The sequence below is a fragment of the Agelaius phoeniceus genome, chromosome 9, assembly GCF_051311805.1.
Source record: "Agelaius phoeniceus isolate bAgePho1 chromosome 9, bAgePho1.hap1, whole genome shotgun sequence".
NCBI classification, from domain to species: Eukaryota; Metazoa; Chordata; class Aves; order Passeriformes; family Icteridae; genus Agelaius; species Agelaius phoeniceus.
In genome coordinates this window covers 14,971,378-14,986,100 of record NC_135273.1, presented here as the reverse complement: position 1 = coordinate 14,986,100, position 14,723 = coordinate 14,971,378, and the positions used below count along the sequence as shown (strand labels likewise).

At 34.0% G+C, this 14,723-nt stretch overlaps 1 protein-coding gene across 8 annotated transcripts in view; it reads right to left on the bottom strand.

Moving 5' to 3' along the window:
• Positions 1-14,723, bottom strand: part of KNDC1 (kinase non-catalytic C-lobe domain containing 1) — a 57,428-nt gene that overhangs the window by 10,625 nt on the left and 32,080 nt on the right. For 6 of the 8 annotated variants that reach the window (XM_077183022.1, XM_077183023.1, XM_054637739.2 and 3 more), the window contains 11 exons: positions 13,143-13,257; positions 9,998-10,069; positions 9,834-9,895; positions 7,508-7,666; positions 7,100-7,177; positions 6,383-6,473; positions 6,038-6,200; positions 5,091-5,935; positions 4,838-4,982; positions 3,222-3,313; positions 1,386-1,783 (listed from right to left, as the gene is read on the bottom strand). In XM_077183022.1, coding sequence (XP_077039137.1) covers positions 1,386-1,783; positions 3,222-3,313; positions 4,838-4,982; positions 5,091-5,935; positions 6,038-6,200; positions 6,383-6,473; positions 7,100-7,177; positions 7,508-7,666; positions 9,834-9,895; positions 9,998-10,069; positions 13,143-13,257 — 2,220 coding nt within the window. Of the gene's footprint in view, positions 1-1,385; positions 1,784-3,190; positions 3,314-4,837; positions 4,983-5,090; positions 5,936-6,037; positions 6,201-6,382; positions 6,474-7,099; positions 7,178-7,507; positions 7,667-9,825; positions 9,896-9,997; positions 10,070-13,142; positions 13,258-14,723 lie in introns of those variants that run through there. The other 2 variants (XM_077183027.1, XR_013183453.1) reach the window with 2 other exon arrangements.

Here is a 14,723-nt window from a genome sequence, read left to right as displayed (position 1 = left end):
CAGCAAGAACTGAAAGTCTGACTGAAATCAATGGCTTCCAAACAAGTATAATTACATTATATTATACAACCAGGTCAGAAGGCAGACAAGAGAGCTGCTCTAGAAATAAAGGACATATAAATTTCAAAGTTCAACTTTCATATTTTCTATTTATGTATTTCACAAAATTGAAAAAATGAAACTAAATTTCTATAGAATTATGTAACTTAAGCAATGAGTATAAATGAAAGTATGTAGGCCCTTCAAAATATATAAATTTAAAAGTAAACATTTATATTTATAATTGTTTGCATATCAAAGGTTTCATTATATTACCAGTCAGTAAAAATGGGCCATCCACTTTGGGTTCAGCTTCTGATTTATTATGAAAAAATAAACATGATGTATCTTGTGCTTTATAAAAGAGGTGACTTTTGCACTTGGGTTCTAAGTTAACTACCAGTGACCCAGTTACATGAAATAGCATTTTAAATGCACTAAGTTCACGGAATGCAGCAGACAACTCCCACAAGCAGAGTGATCAGAAAACACACAGCTCAGAGCTAACATATCAAACAACAGATTGGTAAATAGGTTAGCTTTAATGGGATGGACTTGCTAGAAATTAATTTGAGCTTAAGAAAAACCTGTAGCTGTTTTTCAGAAGAGCTCAAAAGGTTTAACAACACAGTTCATTAGCATGGAGTCATAAAAGCCCCCTGGATTTTTAAAAGAGGTACTCCTACAGAGGCACTGCTTAGAGAACAGGGAAAGCACAGGAAACCTATTACCCAGATTCTAATTGGAAGCTGCTAGATTTTACTTCAAGGTCTGCTTTTGCTTCATCAATTAAAACAAAATCAAGGTGTTAAGAGACTATGTAAACAGAAAGGGAATTAGAAGGAGTGATCATTTGGAATCCGGTGGACAAAGTAGTTTGTCCCCTAAAAATTCTGGGAATTTGCAAGAGTAGCAATGAAATCAGAGGCAAATTCCTTGTCTACTTCACAACATTTTCTAATTCAGGTAGGTCTAGAGTATAAAAACTTTTGATAAAGCTCTATGCCTGTGATGTGCTGCAGTCACAGTCATTCTTAGCTCTTTCCTACACTATCACCACCATGGGGTTGATGCAAATGGCAGACAGTGCTTTTCCAGTCAACTTTAAGAGCAGCAAATGGATTGTAGATTGCTGATTGCACATTCGTGTCAGTGTGCATTATTTTGGAATACTACACCTCTCCTGTGGTTTATTGCCAAGACACGACAAATCCTGAGGATTTTAAACTGCTTAAGAGTCAATATTTAAAAATGAAATGGTGTTTTGATTCACTATAACAAAACAAATTTTATCACAATTTTAACCAGCAAGATGTATCTTAAGGATTTAAAATCAATATACTCACCACTTTTTTAGCATCTATATTTTGTGACTCACTTGATTTCTGCTTTCCAAGGTTTTTCAAGTAACTATGAACTTCTGAATCAAAACATTCAGCTCCATAAAATGCACTGCTCCAACCAGGACTACAGCCACAAAAGTCAGATAGATTGGGAGAAGCCAGATAGGTGTTTCCAGCTGTCTTTATCATGGCCTGTTCCTCTGAACTTGTATTTTCTTCTGCAAAGCCTGGACCACAGTCGTTGCTTTGCAAATATTGCTGTTCTTTTGCTACGGGGATTCTACTCTGCAGTGTCAATTCTTTTTTGATATTATCCAAAGGTGACTCATCAAAATCCATTTCAACTAATGATGTTTTTATCACAGGCTCAGCCTTCACATCGAAGTCTGCTTCCCCTTTTCCTAAAGAAGGTATGTAGGGGAAAATAAATAATTGTCATGTGCTGTAATGCATGCTTTATTGAGCTTAAACATGACACATACAAAACACTATTATGAGACTACTTATGTGCTCTAACAGTGGGTTTAGATGCTTATTGTGACTTTACATTTTTTTTTCTCAACTATACATTGTAAAATAATAAAGGTTAAAAAAATTCCATAGTTATCAAGCAATAGTTTAACAATAAATTTCTTTAAAGCACAAAATATTTTCCATGCATATGCAACAAGCATTTAAACAACACTGAGAAACTTTAAAATTGAAGTTAAATATGTCAGACCTAAGCACACATTAGTAAAATGTTTAGCTTTTGAGGTTTTTTCCATCTGTAAGTCTTGAAGCTTTTATTCCATACAGAGAGGGCAAGAATACTTGATATAGCCAATAGATGTTAAACTTTCTACTACTACAGGACTCAATCAATTGAGTTATGATGGGACTTTTTTTCAGTTGTAGCATCTACTACCAGCCTTCAGGGGCTGAGGTGACAGTCAAAGGTCGGTATAATGTTGACAGGAGCATTTATACCTGCCAGAAGTCTCCCTTTTCACTTGAGTTACCCTCCAGGGCTTAGATATGCCACCTTGAAGTCAAACAAAGCTTATTTCCTGGTGCAAAGAAATCACACACTCCATGGTAAAGTCTGGCTCTACGTTTGTAATCATTCTGAGCCAAAATGCAAAACTGTAATATTGAGCAATAGCAGCCAAGTAAAAAATTACAAATTTATGTTTTGCTATAAAAATTAACAATACAAGTGTATAAGCCCTTCTGTAAAGTACACCCATTTTCACTTTGCTCAAAACAGAGAAGTAACCAAGTTTAAATGCTGAAATTTGGATGAACTATCTTGAAAAAAACCTCACACTGGTAAAACAGCAACCAAATAGAAGCTGTCCATCAATGCACTATGCCTAGAAAGGGTAATAGTTTTGTTATAATATTAGGATTCACCAGTCCCAGCTCAGTTTGAGTTCAGTTACTGAAAGATAGATATTTTGTAAACTTTCAATCACAAAGTGTGTTAGGAGAAATGTAAAACCCAAACTGAAAAAGTATAAATAAACAATCCACTTATATAGTAGACACTAGAATATCTACTCAAACACAAGAAAACCACACACAGCAGTTACCATCCTTAGGGTTTTCACCAGAGACATCTGTTTAAATAAAAGTAAGTTAATGACATCCCACAAAATAACATTGGGTCATATGTAAGCTTTATATAAAAGATATTTATGTCCTTAAGGCACTGATAATGTTCAGATTCAGTGAAAATGTCTGTAACTGTTAAAGCAGAGTGCTTTCCTGAAGATAGAAGCAAAGTGTCTCAAAGCTTCTGACACTGATAGATTCCCAGCACTCACAAAGATCTAGAAACATGAAGTCCCTTCTCACCCTCTGTCTGATCACTGCTTGCCAAACAGCTTTCAGATTTCTTCACATCTTGGAATATATTGTTGCATTTTGCTTCATCTGCCTCAGTTATGCTGAAAATACAAGGAGACTAGGCAAAATTAATATTTCCTATACTTTTATATTTACATCAGTAAATTGAGATCTTACAAGTGACTCTATCATGCACATAAAAAATTTCATAGCATTTATCTAATTCCTAAAGTTTTCATGTTCAGCTGCAGTTGTTATGAGAAAAAAATGTTCAAATGGCTACTCAAGCACAGGAAGATAGAGATTTTCCTGTACAGCATTTGGCAAAACTTCAACAGAAGAATCAGAGCACACACAGACAGAAGGCATAACTACAGGCTGCAAGTAGTGGGTTTTTCACTCAGGGTTCAACCTCTGGATAAAAGTGACTCTAAGTCATCCCTAGTTAGAATCATAATCTTAAATCAAAGAAGCTAACACTGAAAAACTGCTAAAGTCTTTGTCAAACTAATGTTCAGTAAGCAGTGTCTGAGAGATATTTTAAGACAGGCCCTGCATGTGATGTGAAAGCTAGACCTGCATTTTTCTCTGGATAATAAATTATGATCTCTCACTGTCAAAAGCTACTTTGTAACAAAAGCTCATATACAAACAAAAGCTCAGGATAACCCTTCATACATCTCAGTAATTCAGCTGCAACAGCTCAATGTCTCCTACCATATCATTGAACTTTGGGGAACTCAGGGCCTAACTTCCAACCAATTTTCAGTATCTCCTTAAAAATCCCAGCTCAAATGGGAAATAGGCCAGCATACCAAGGTTGTGTATTTGAGGTCATAATCTATTATCCTTGAAATTTGCTGTAAGGATTACATATCTTTCAACAATGAAGTTTTTCCAAACTATCTTCTAAGCTTCTTTGTCAAAACTTGAAATTTCTAGTTCCAAAAACCCCGAAATTAACTTTGACATAAATTGGTTACATTTTTCAACAGTCTTCAGCAAGACACTTTTACAAAAGTGTGCTACATTTGGAGGCTGCAGTAAAACAAGAATTTAAAATTCTTTTTCAGGTAGATACATAATGTCATTGAAAATTAAATAAGATAAATGAGAAATAAATTTAGCTGGTTTTTGTCACTTAACAGGCTACTTATAAAACACTGAGTCAAATTAAACCAGTTAAACAAAATATTTCTAGCAAAGCTAAATTAATTTCCTCTTTCTTGGGTGAGATTAGAACACATGATGTATAAAGAACTAATACCAAACAGAATAAACAAACTGAACAGTAAGAACAATATACTTCTGATTAAACAGTCTCTTTCTAAGAGGACTATGAAGCTCTCCATCAATGGTTATACTTGATCAGAATTGGGTTCCATGACTCAGATATCCTAAGATGGAGTTGCAGAAAAGGGTGGTAGAAAGTATTTTTGACTGAACCATTAAGCATTATTTGCCATGGAGAAAGCTTTGAAAACCCTCAAACTGTGAAATGAACAGTTTACAGGAAACAAGCACACATACCTGAAGAAAAAACATACATTCTTTCCTGCTTCTATGAAGTAGGGATAAAAGCATTAAATTCAAATGTAAGAAGGTCAAAGTTGAAAAACACCTACCATAAATGTGAAGATCTTCTTCCATTTACTACCTGATAGAGATTCTCCAGTAACTTTTCATCCCAGTAGAGGTCACAAAACTTCTCACAAATTCTATCAGAGAACATACCAAACTTAATTCCCTTTAAGTTTAAAATGAAGTTACCTTGTTTAAAATAAAAAGAACAGAAACAAATAAAAGAGGGAGAAAAAAAATTAATAGCAATATTCTTACAAATCAATGATAATAACATACAGAAGAAAATGCACATACCCATATCAAAAACTTCAGCTCCATTCTCTAAATAACCATCAAATGCAAACTCCTCTTGTATAAGATGAATCACTTCCTGGAGTAAAGTGTCATTTGTTGTGTTCTGATGGGGCAGGACTTCATCACTGAAGAAATTACAGCTGTCTTTACTCACTGAAGTACATGATGTGTCTTCTTGTTCAGTGAAAAAACTGTCTATGCTGGTAGCACACTCAGTTTCTTGGCAGTTGGTTTGAATAACTGGGCTACTTTTATCAAAGTGGTTCTCTGTATTAGCAGTCTCATGACTTTGCACATTGCAAAGGGAGGCATCATTTTCTGCTTGCATGCTCATTTTATAACTTGCAATAGTACTTGAAATTAGCACTGGCAAACTGTGATAGCAATCATAAGCAATTCTTGAGCGAAGAGGCTTATTTGGTATTTGCTCTGATACAGCCAAATGTACTGGTACAAATGTCAGAACTCTTTTCTCTGAGTCCTGTTTGAGAATGATGTTATTTATGTGAAGAAAATTAGGAGATGTAGGACTAGCTAAAGAGCTGGAGGGATCTTCAGATAAAAAGCTCTTCTCTTGTAGAGCATGTGAGGAATCAGATGGTGATGGTAATGTAACTGTAGAAGCAAACATATTGCCTGAGTTTTGCTCTTCTGAAGACATCTGGAATGAGTGGCTTGGAACTTGTAAGTCGCAGTCAGGTGTTTCAGGAACAGTTTCAACTACACCTGTATCCTCAATATCACAGCTTTTGGAGTCTTCTATATACCCTGATTTGTTGTTGTTCATATGTTTTTCTTCCCTCATCTCTTTCTTGAATTGGTCAGGAACTGGTCTTTGAACCTCTCTGAAAAAAAAAAAAAAAACCAAAGAATTTTTAAAGGAAAATTCAAATAGATTTAACAATGACATTTAATCTTTAACTTATTCTGCTTTAGGATATACTAACTTTGTTATATTTGCATCTTGTTGCAAAATAATAGGCTTAAAGTGAGTTGCAGGAGAGGTGAATGCAACAGGTAATGTTGCTTTCTCACAATTTAGTGAAATCTGGCATGGTACTGGTCCTTTAACTGCTACAAGTTTACTTTCACTGGTAAAAGGCACAAATCCTAAAAGCAAAAACACAGAAAGATGATCAATATGTAAAATATAAGTGTAAAGTCAATGTAAAGTAAGTAACAATTAATTTACATAGAAAAACAATTGCATATTGGACTGAGAAAATCTTCCATGAAGAACTGAACTAGAGAGTATTAAACCAGAGTAAACATGTCAGAGCCTGACTGCTTACCTGGACATGACTCTGAAGGGTCCATTTCATGTTTCTCGTTTTTAAATTCAAAAGTGACGTGATTTTGAGACATGACTTCTTCCTCAACAGCCTAACAATAAACATTGAAGCCCAAATTGATGTTATTAGCATTTTCTTTTTTCAAATTCTGCTCAGCACATTATTTAAAAAAAACCCAATCCTCACATACACCTTGAATATTGCAACAACCTGGTCATGCCAAGGTGAGGAATTAAAAAAATTACATACAGAAGTCTAAGGACTACTAGAACTGTTTGGAAATCTTGAGAACTTGGTACTCAAAGTTTTGAATAAACTCAGTTCCATTAATTGACTGAATCTTGTGTGCCTTATAGAAACACATTTGAATCACAAATAGAACCCAAAAATTAGATATTAATTTATTCTGTGGGGTGGTAAATAAAAAGAGAGATTATGAAATTAGTTACTTGTTCTTCACCTGTATAGACTCTGGAGTCAGAGCGTCACAATCTGCAGAGGAATCACTCTAACAGCAAGAACTAGGAAAAGGCAATACTTACAGACTACTTGAAAATACATTAAAAAAAAAAACCAAACCAAAACAACCAAAAAAATCACACCAACAAAACCAAACCCAAAATCTAGCTACACTTGCAGGCAACAAAATCTTACTGGAATACATTTATAGAATTAATTGAAAATACATACAAAATTAAGGAAAGGTGGCACTCTTACCTTAAAGATGGGTTTACCCAATAATGTCAAAATACTTTTGCTGTTTACACCTTGTTCAAGTAAATAATGATTGCATGTCTAAAAAAAAAATTGTAATTTTCAGTCAGTAAATAAGTTTTCAATCAAGTGAGGTATTCTTGGACAAGGACAAAGTCAAGATAAATAGTCAATTAGAAGTAATCTAAGTTTAGGAAGTCTTATGAAGCTTCTGCAAGTCCAAGTACCTTGATAATTTCAATATAAATTAAAAACACGCCCCTCTGTGTCCCTAAGGAGGTAACTTTAAAAACAAAACCCAAAGTGACTGGTTATGATTTAATTAGATATCAGTGTATTATAAGTATTAAGCTATTATTTTGCTTTTAAAAATACCAAAATGAGACTTTAGACACAACTAAATCTAGTAACCTTAATTGCAGCAGTTAGAGAAGGTCTTTCTTCAGGGTTTTTTCTTGCCATATCCAGAAGTAGTTTTTTAAATTTTCTTGGCAATACTACTTTGTGACTCAGTGGAACACTGTATTTTGCTGCCATCCACAGAACTGCAGCAACACCATAAATGCAGACCTATTGGTATAACGTAAGAGACAAGAAAGATTTGAACAGACTAAAAAAAGCCTCCACTTCAAAAACAATTCCAGCAAATTACCCAAACATTCCCCCTATTTCCTGCCAAAAAGAAAAAATCTTACTAGAGTTTTTAAAGTACAGATTACATTTGGCTTTTGAGGGTGAAAATCCCAGCCCACTTCAAAATCTAGTTGTTATGCATGCAGGGCCCAAACCAGCAGCTATTTTTCTACTGTTGGAGTAACAGACATTAATTGTCTTATTCTTTACCTAAGAAAAATGTATTTTAGAACCATTTTGAAGAATTCCTTTCTCATGTAAAAAGATTGCTGTAAGCTTCAGCATTCTACCATGTGGCCAGCTGCAATTTACTTAAAAAAGGTCAGGATAATTCAGCAAGTAAGTGGCACACAGTAATTATGCACTAGCCAGCACAAGTCATATTTTATAGAGAAGATTACACCTGTCAGAAGAATGAGGCACTGCATATTTATTTTAGCAATTATTGTGCTACCTGCAGCTAGACCAATCGAAGTCTCTCCAATGAGGGACCTTGAAAAGGACTTGGTCTTTACCAGCTTTCTTGTTTTGTTTGAAGAATTACTATTTTCAGAGTCAGATTTAGTCCACTTAAGGCTTAGTTTTCATATGTTAGCATGTACTACAAATGCAATTTTAAGAAATTTAAAGCACCACACTTTACGTTGCCTCTGAAAGATCTTACAAAAACTCGATGGACAGAACCATAAGCACAGAAAACAATGTGTTCACATTAAACAATGTTTTCTGGCACTCTTGTGAGCAAAGTGAACAGCAATGAACAAAACATAACAAGTAAGTTCACTACAAATAAAATAATCTTTTGAATAGTTCCATTTGAACCATTGAAAAAAAGCTACTAATTGGTACAAAAACACCTGGAATGGAAAAAGCAGCTCAATCAAAATAAAAATAATTTTCTTCCCCTTAGGTTTAGAACTCCAAGATTACCCTAAATTTATTTAGGAAAAACTTGCCATCCAAGCCATTAGAACCTTCAAGGAAAGTTCTTTTTACTGTTATTGTGACTTACACTACACAGATTCATTTCCATACCATAAATTGAACTGAATGCTTATAACTAGAAAGTTATACAGCCATCAGGAAAAAGGCAAAAAATCCCATCAGCTTATTCTATATATAATAGAATAATTGTTGTAGAAAAACAAGGAAACAGATTACTTCTGATATTCTAAAGAAAATAAGGCACAAAGACTTTAGGATTATTAATTTCTACTGTCTGGTGAAACTGCTGTATTATATTTCAGGGTTAGTTTAAGCTTCTGAAGCCTTTGAAAAACCTGCACATTGGATCAAAGCAGTTTAAGAAATTTAGGAAAGTTATAAAAATATTTTCTAGTTACAGATAGCTTTACAGAAAATTGAATGTTTTTAGTAGATTTTTATGAGCTTTTATTTTCTGATTCATGATTATTATGCCTAATTCCAAAGAACTCATGTGATACAAGGCACATATTAATTAATCTCTTTTCTTGTTACATAACAGAAAGGTACTGTAAATTCTGTTTCCCTGACTTTTAAGATCACTGTGGTACAGTTTGCAATTCAAAAGTAGTTGCAGTGGAGACACATTCACCTGCTATTTGACATTTTTATTATCTTTGTTCTAAAAGCTCCTTATGGTTTTTATCTATAGGAAAAAGCTCTAAGAAAACTATATTGGAAAAAGACATCATTCATAATGTTTCCAAAGTAAAAACATACTGATAATGATATTTTTATCCAGTCTTCTAAGTGTGAATAATGCTTGGGCTTTTGCCCAGATAGTCTAAGTTAATGATCTTACTGTGACCTTCAGAATGTGAAAAAATTACTTAAAAGACTTTAGCAGCCTGTCTTACTGCTAAAAAACTGAAAATAATTAAGTCTTATGGAAAACCATCAAATAGCAGATTTTTGGCAGTTACACCAAGAATCCTGGAAGGAAAAATTATAGAAGCAACTGATTTAACGAGAGATCAATATATGAAAAAAGCCTCACAGAAAACATTGGGAGAAATATTAACACAATCTTAGAAGAGTTTAGCTTTCTTCTCCAACTAGCAGAGGGATAAAACTGTCCTTTGATAAAATACAAAGCAATCTACATAACCTACCACATTACCTTCTCAGTATCCACATCCTCTTCTTCCATTTCAGGAGCTAAATAAAATACATCACAAGATTCTAAATGAGAAGAGAAATCAGAAACAAAAGGTAAGATGTTTGCTTTCTTCTCCACTTCCCCTGAAAAGAAATAAAAGCTGAACATGCAATCTCTTATTTTACCTTCAGCTTTTGGAGCAGCAAAGAGGATGCTTCCATGGCAGTCAATCAGCACAGAGTCCAAACATAAGACCACTGCGGGAAAAAAACCCAAAAAACCACAAAAGGGCAAGGCATAAGTATCTGTCTTGTAGCTATTTAGCACTAATAAAAGTAAATAATTTTATCGAAGAATTTACAGTGTCAGAAATTACCCTAAAATAAACGATGCTTTAAATAACATTTATGCTAGAACAGACACAAGGCAATAAAGAGACAGTAGCTGTGTAATTACCCAAGGCAATTTCTGCAGAACAAAGACAAGTGGAAAAAACCCTGGAAGTTTACTCTCTTTATACCCAGCATTGAAAAGGAAGGTCAAGAAACAAAACAAAACAAAAATATAAATACAATAGGTAGATATACTCCAGTCTTCTCCCAAGGTACCAATAAAAGATAGTCAATTTATCTAAGAATTTAAGTCTCCTCCTCCTTCAACTCCACAAAAATAGAGGGTCATCATCTGGAGAAAGCTGACACACAAGTGGCTAGATCCAAAACTCCTCTGGGTGCAACAGGATATGAAGTCCAGTTTTTCACAAATAGTTATAATCACACTTTCTCAGTGAATAAATGTTACATAGGTCAGTATTTGCAGGGCCATGAAATTTTCCATTGTTAAAAAAAAATAATGGGTTACTAAAACTATTTTAAATGATCTGAAGTCTTCAGGAACTTAACATTAAGATAAGGAGATCATGTCCTATAAATTTGGTGTTGAAAATCTTCAGGCAAAGATTGAAAATCTGTGTCTATCTGTTTGCTAACTTCAAAGGACATTTCAATTTAACATGTTTTAATATATTAAGCCAACTGGCCAGTAAGTAGTTCTCTTGCAGTCCAACTGTAGCCCTCTATTTTCTAGACTATCATCAAATGCACCATTCTCTTATTAAAAAATTAGTAATGGAAGAATAGATTCTTAAATTGAATAAGAGATTAAAACATTAAAGGTATTAATTATGAAATAAGATATTAAACATGTCTAAGAGACACACAAATAGTAATTTATCAATAAATAATTAATTTAAGTGATCTAAGACGAAAAAAAGAAAGAAAAAAAAGCAGTAACATTCTTCCTTTTTTTAGTTGTCTCTACAAACCACATATAAAATTAAATTACTCACTATGCTTAACATAAAGGCTTGTCTACTACCTTCAGTAATATTTAAGTTGGACCTGAAGTATATGTCTTGAAAAGCAAAGCTTTCCCAAATGAGAACCTTTGCTGGTTCTTTCTGCAGAGGCAGCTTCATGCTCATTTGTCTTTGTTTGTCAGCAGTAAATGCCCCTGGCCCTGCTCACACAAACCTGATCTCAGCTTGTTCAGTACAACATAAGAATCCTCACCTGGGCTCCCTGAATCACCCACGAGCAACATGTAAGCAACATCCTCTGATAAGAGGAGAGGAATTAAGTAAAGTCCCAATGGAGGTTACAAACAACTTCTGTAGCAGAGTTGAATTAACAAATACGTGAAGAAGAGGCTAGCTTTGGGATATGTTTTCTTAGCCAGGTAATTCCTGCTTAGGATAATGAAAAAAGTGTAATCAAGGAAGGATTTGGAGAAAAAGGCTATGTGAATAAATAAAAAATAATCCAGCTTCATATATTTAACCATGGCTCATCAGTTACCAGTCTCACTCTACTATTGTCAAGACAAAGGATTTTTTTACAAGATGTATTCAGAATATGTTTCAGCTTCACCTTTAGTATTATTCAAAAGCCGAGAGAACTTTAAATGTGTGTGTGGCAATGAAGCAGTAACACCACTATAAACCTTTCCATAATGCACCACTCTCCTCAGAACAGGCAGAGAATCCTCTTGCAAAAACATTCTAAATCTGAAACCAATATTCAACTTCAAGGTAGCTTTATTTGTCAAATACAGAATTTTTAAGTTAAGTGCCTTCCATTTGGTGGTTTGTATCATTATGTTCCCTTCTACAGGCTATATAACGTTCAGATGACAACTTTTAATATTTTTAAGACATGCATTTTTAAGAGAGCAGTAACAGAGGCTGGCTAAGCATATTACATTAGAATCTGAGCCATTATGTGCAGTTATCTGAAACCTTCAGAAACATAAGGAACATGCTATAAGGCTGAAATAATCCTTCTCTTACAAGGTATATTAAATACTTAGTTTTATGGGTTACAATTCTTAAAGTGTTCAGAATCTTCATTTATGGCTTATTTCCTTTTAAGCAGTTTTACATAATAGAAATAAAATAACTGAAGCTGAAATCCAAAGAGATGCAATAAGTTTTCTGTACATTACTATCCAGTTGTTCATATTCACTTAAAGGCTTCAAACTCATCCCTGCCCATACTCTCAAAAGCAAGTTTTTTTAAATTAAGGAAAAGAAAGGGTGGTGGTGGTGAAAACCTCTGCTCTGTTTATCAGAACTGCTAAAGGTTTATCATTAGTATAAGCTAAACCATCATTCAAAATGTCCATGGAAATCTAAGATGGTCTTCTGAGCTGCACACAATATATTCTAATTTTGTCAAAGGACAGTTCCCTCTTCCTCTCTCAGAAGTTTATTTCTGATAATTTGTCCATAAATTGAAGCATAGGGGATGTGGAAGGACTAATTCCATGACAAGATCCTGGGTACTTTAAAATGACAAAGGCCTGTACTGTAGAAAATAGGTCAGGAATCATTTGTCACAAAGAAATCCATGCAAAAGAGGAAGTTTTTTGTTTACATATATATATATATATATGTGTGTGTGTGTGTGTGTGTGTAAAACTTATTTCCTCCTGCTTGATACAAGTCACAAGTGTTTTTCTTAAAAGTTGAAGTACAGATTCTCCATTCCCAAGAAGTCTAAAATTTGTTTCATTGCTTGAAGCCAAAGATTAATTTCTGCTGCAAAAGCCATCAAGATTCAGAATTTAAAAAACCCACCTATATATGAGACATTCACCTATATATGGAAGAAAACTCCAAATTGAGTTTTGTCACAATTTAAAGGAATCAAAATAGAAATATCTGCGCACAAAATGAAAGTCAAGATCCTTTCAATCAACAGAATAAAGGAAACATTAACGCAGCGAACATAAACAATTGGGCAAAATACTTAATGATAATTAAGACTATACCTGGATAATCTATGCAAGTCTGCAGAGTACATAAACACTCATGACATAATGCCCAGAGTTCATAGTCTTTCAGAGGCCTACCATACCAGGACAACAGGAGTTTTAGAGAGATCCACTGAAAAAAACAGTGAGGATGCAGAAAGTTATAAAAATTATCACAAATTAAAAATATTTACTAATGCAATAGAAAAGTAAATCCTAATATAAAAAACTCAACTTAAAAAGTAACAAGAAAATATATTTATTGCACTTACCAGTAATGAATTAATACTATTTATTAAAAAAGCATGGCACAGTCAGCTAACTGTATAAATGAATTGTTTCTTAATTCCTTCAGGAAAAGTGAGCTGTCTGGAAGGTCTTTCTTATCATACTAAGAAAAGACTCTTAAAATGTCCATTGTATAATAGAGATATTTTATGATGAAATATAATTACATAATTATAGGGACAATGCCTAGACTGAAAAACATAAAAAACTCAAATGATTGCCATCAACAAAACAGTCCCACATTCCAAACCTGATTTACCCTGACAGTTGCATTACATGTCTTACCTTAAAGATTTCATCAACATCTCTTGTTCTTCTGTGAAAGATGTTAACAATATTGACAGAATTAATGACAGATTTATTTGAAATCCCAGCACGTTGTTTTGCTTTTAATCACTGGCTGCTCAATTTGTAGTAACAGCATTTGTTTTTCTGACTACCAATTTAGCTTTTGACATCTGGCATAATACCTTGATGTGACAAAGATACTGCTCCATGGAAAGTTACTGTTCTTCAGACACATGCTTTACATTTTGTGATTTTTCTTTTTGGGGGTGGTGTGTGTTTGTGTGAATCTAAGAATTGGAGATTTATAGTAGGGCACACACACCTTCCTGATCAAATTGTGCTAATGGAAAAGCTCATCTCTAGTAGCAGCTCTTGACATCAGCTGCACTTCATGATCTCTGTTCATCTACCAAAGGAACACTAAAAAGTTCATTGTAGGCAGAAACCTCTGAGTGAGAGCAGACCCAAAGAACTCTTTTTAAAAAACAGCACAGCACATTTTCTCTTACATATGCAGTCCTGAATGAGCCAATTTCAGGCCATTTTAGGGAAAAGAATTACCAGAAGTAATTCAGGATTAACTCTGGAAAAAAACCCATTTCACCCTCAAAAAAAACCCCCAAAGAAACAAAAATCAGTCAAATAAAAAATAAACAAACTAACCGAAAAGAACCTGAACAAAAAATTGAAGCACAGGAGACAAACAAAAAACTCTCTGAATTGTTTTGTTGCTTTTACTGACACCTTATATCCCAATCAGTATTTGTGAAATCTGCATAGACTAAGGGTCTCACCCACACACAATGGCACTACATCATTAACTTTGACAAATCAGCCTCTGCACTGTCATTTACTAAAGTAAATTTTTCATCCTTTTACTGAGATGCTCTTTGGATTTTATCATGAGGTATGTAATGAGCTGACTACTGCATTGAATTTCATAAAGCTCAACCAACAGAAATAGCTTCAGGGCAATCTATGGAGAAAATAAGGACATTAATTTCTGTAGCTGAAACTTTGCTA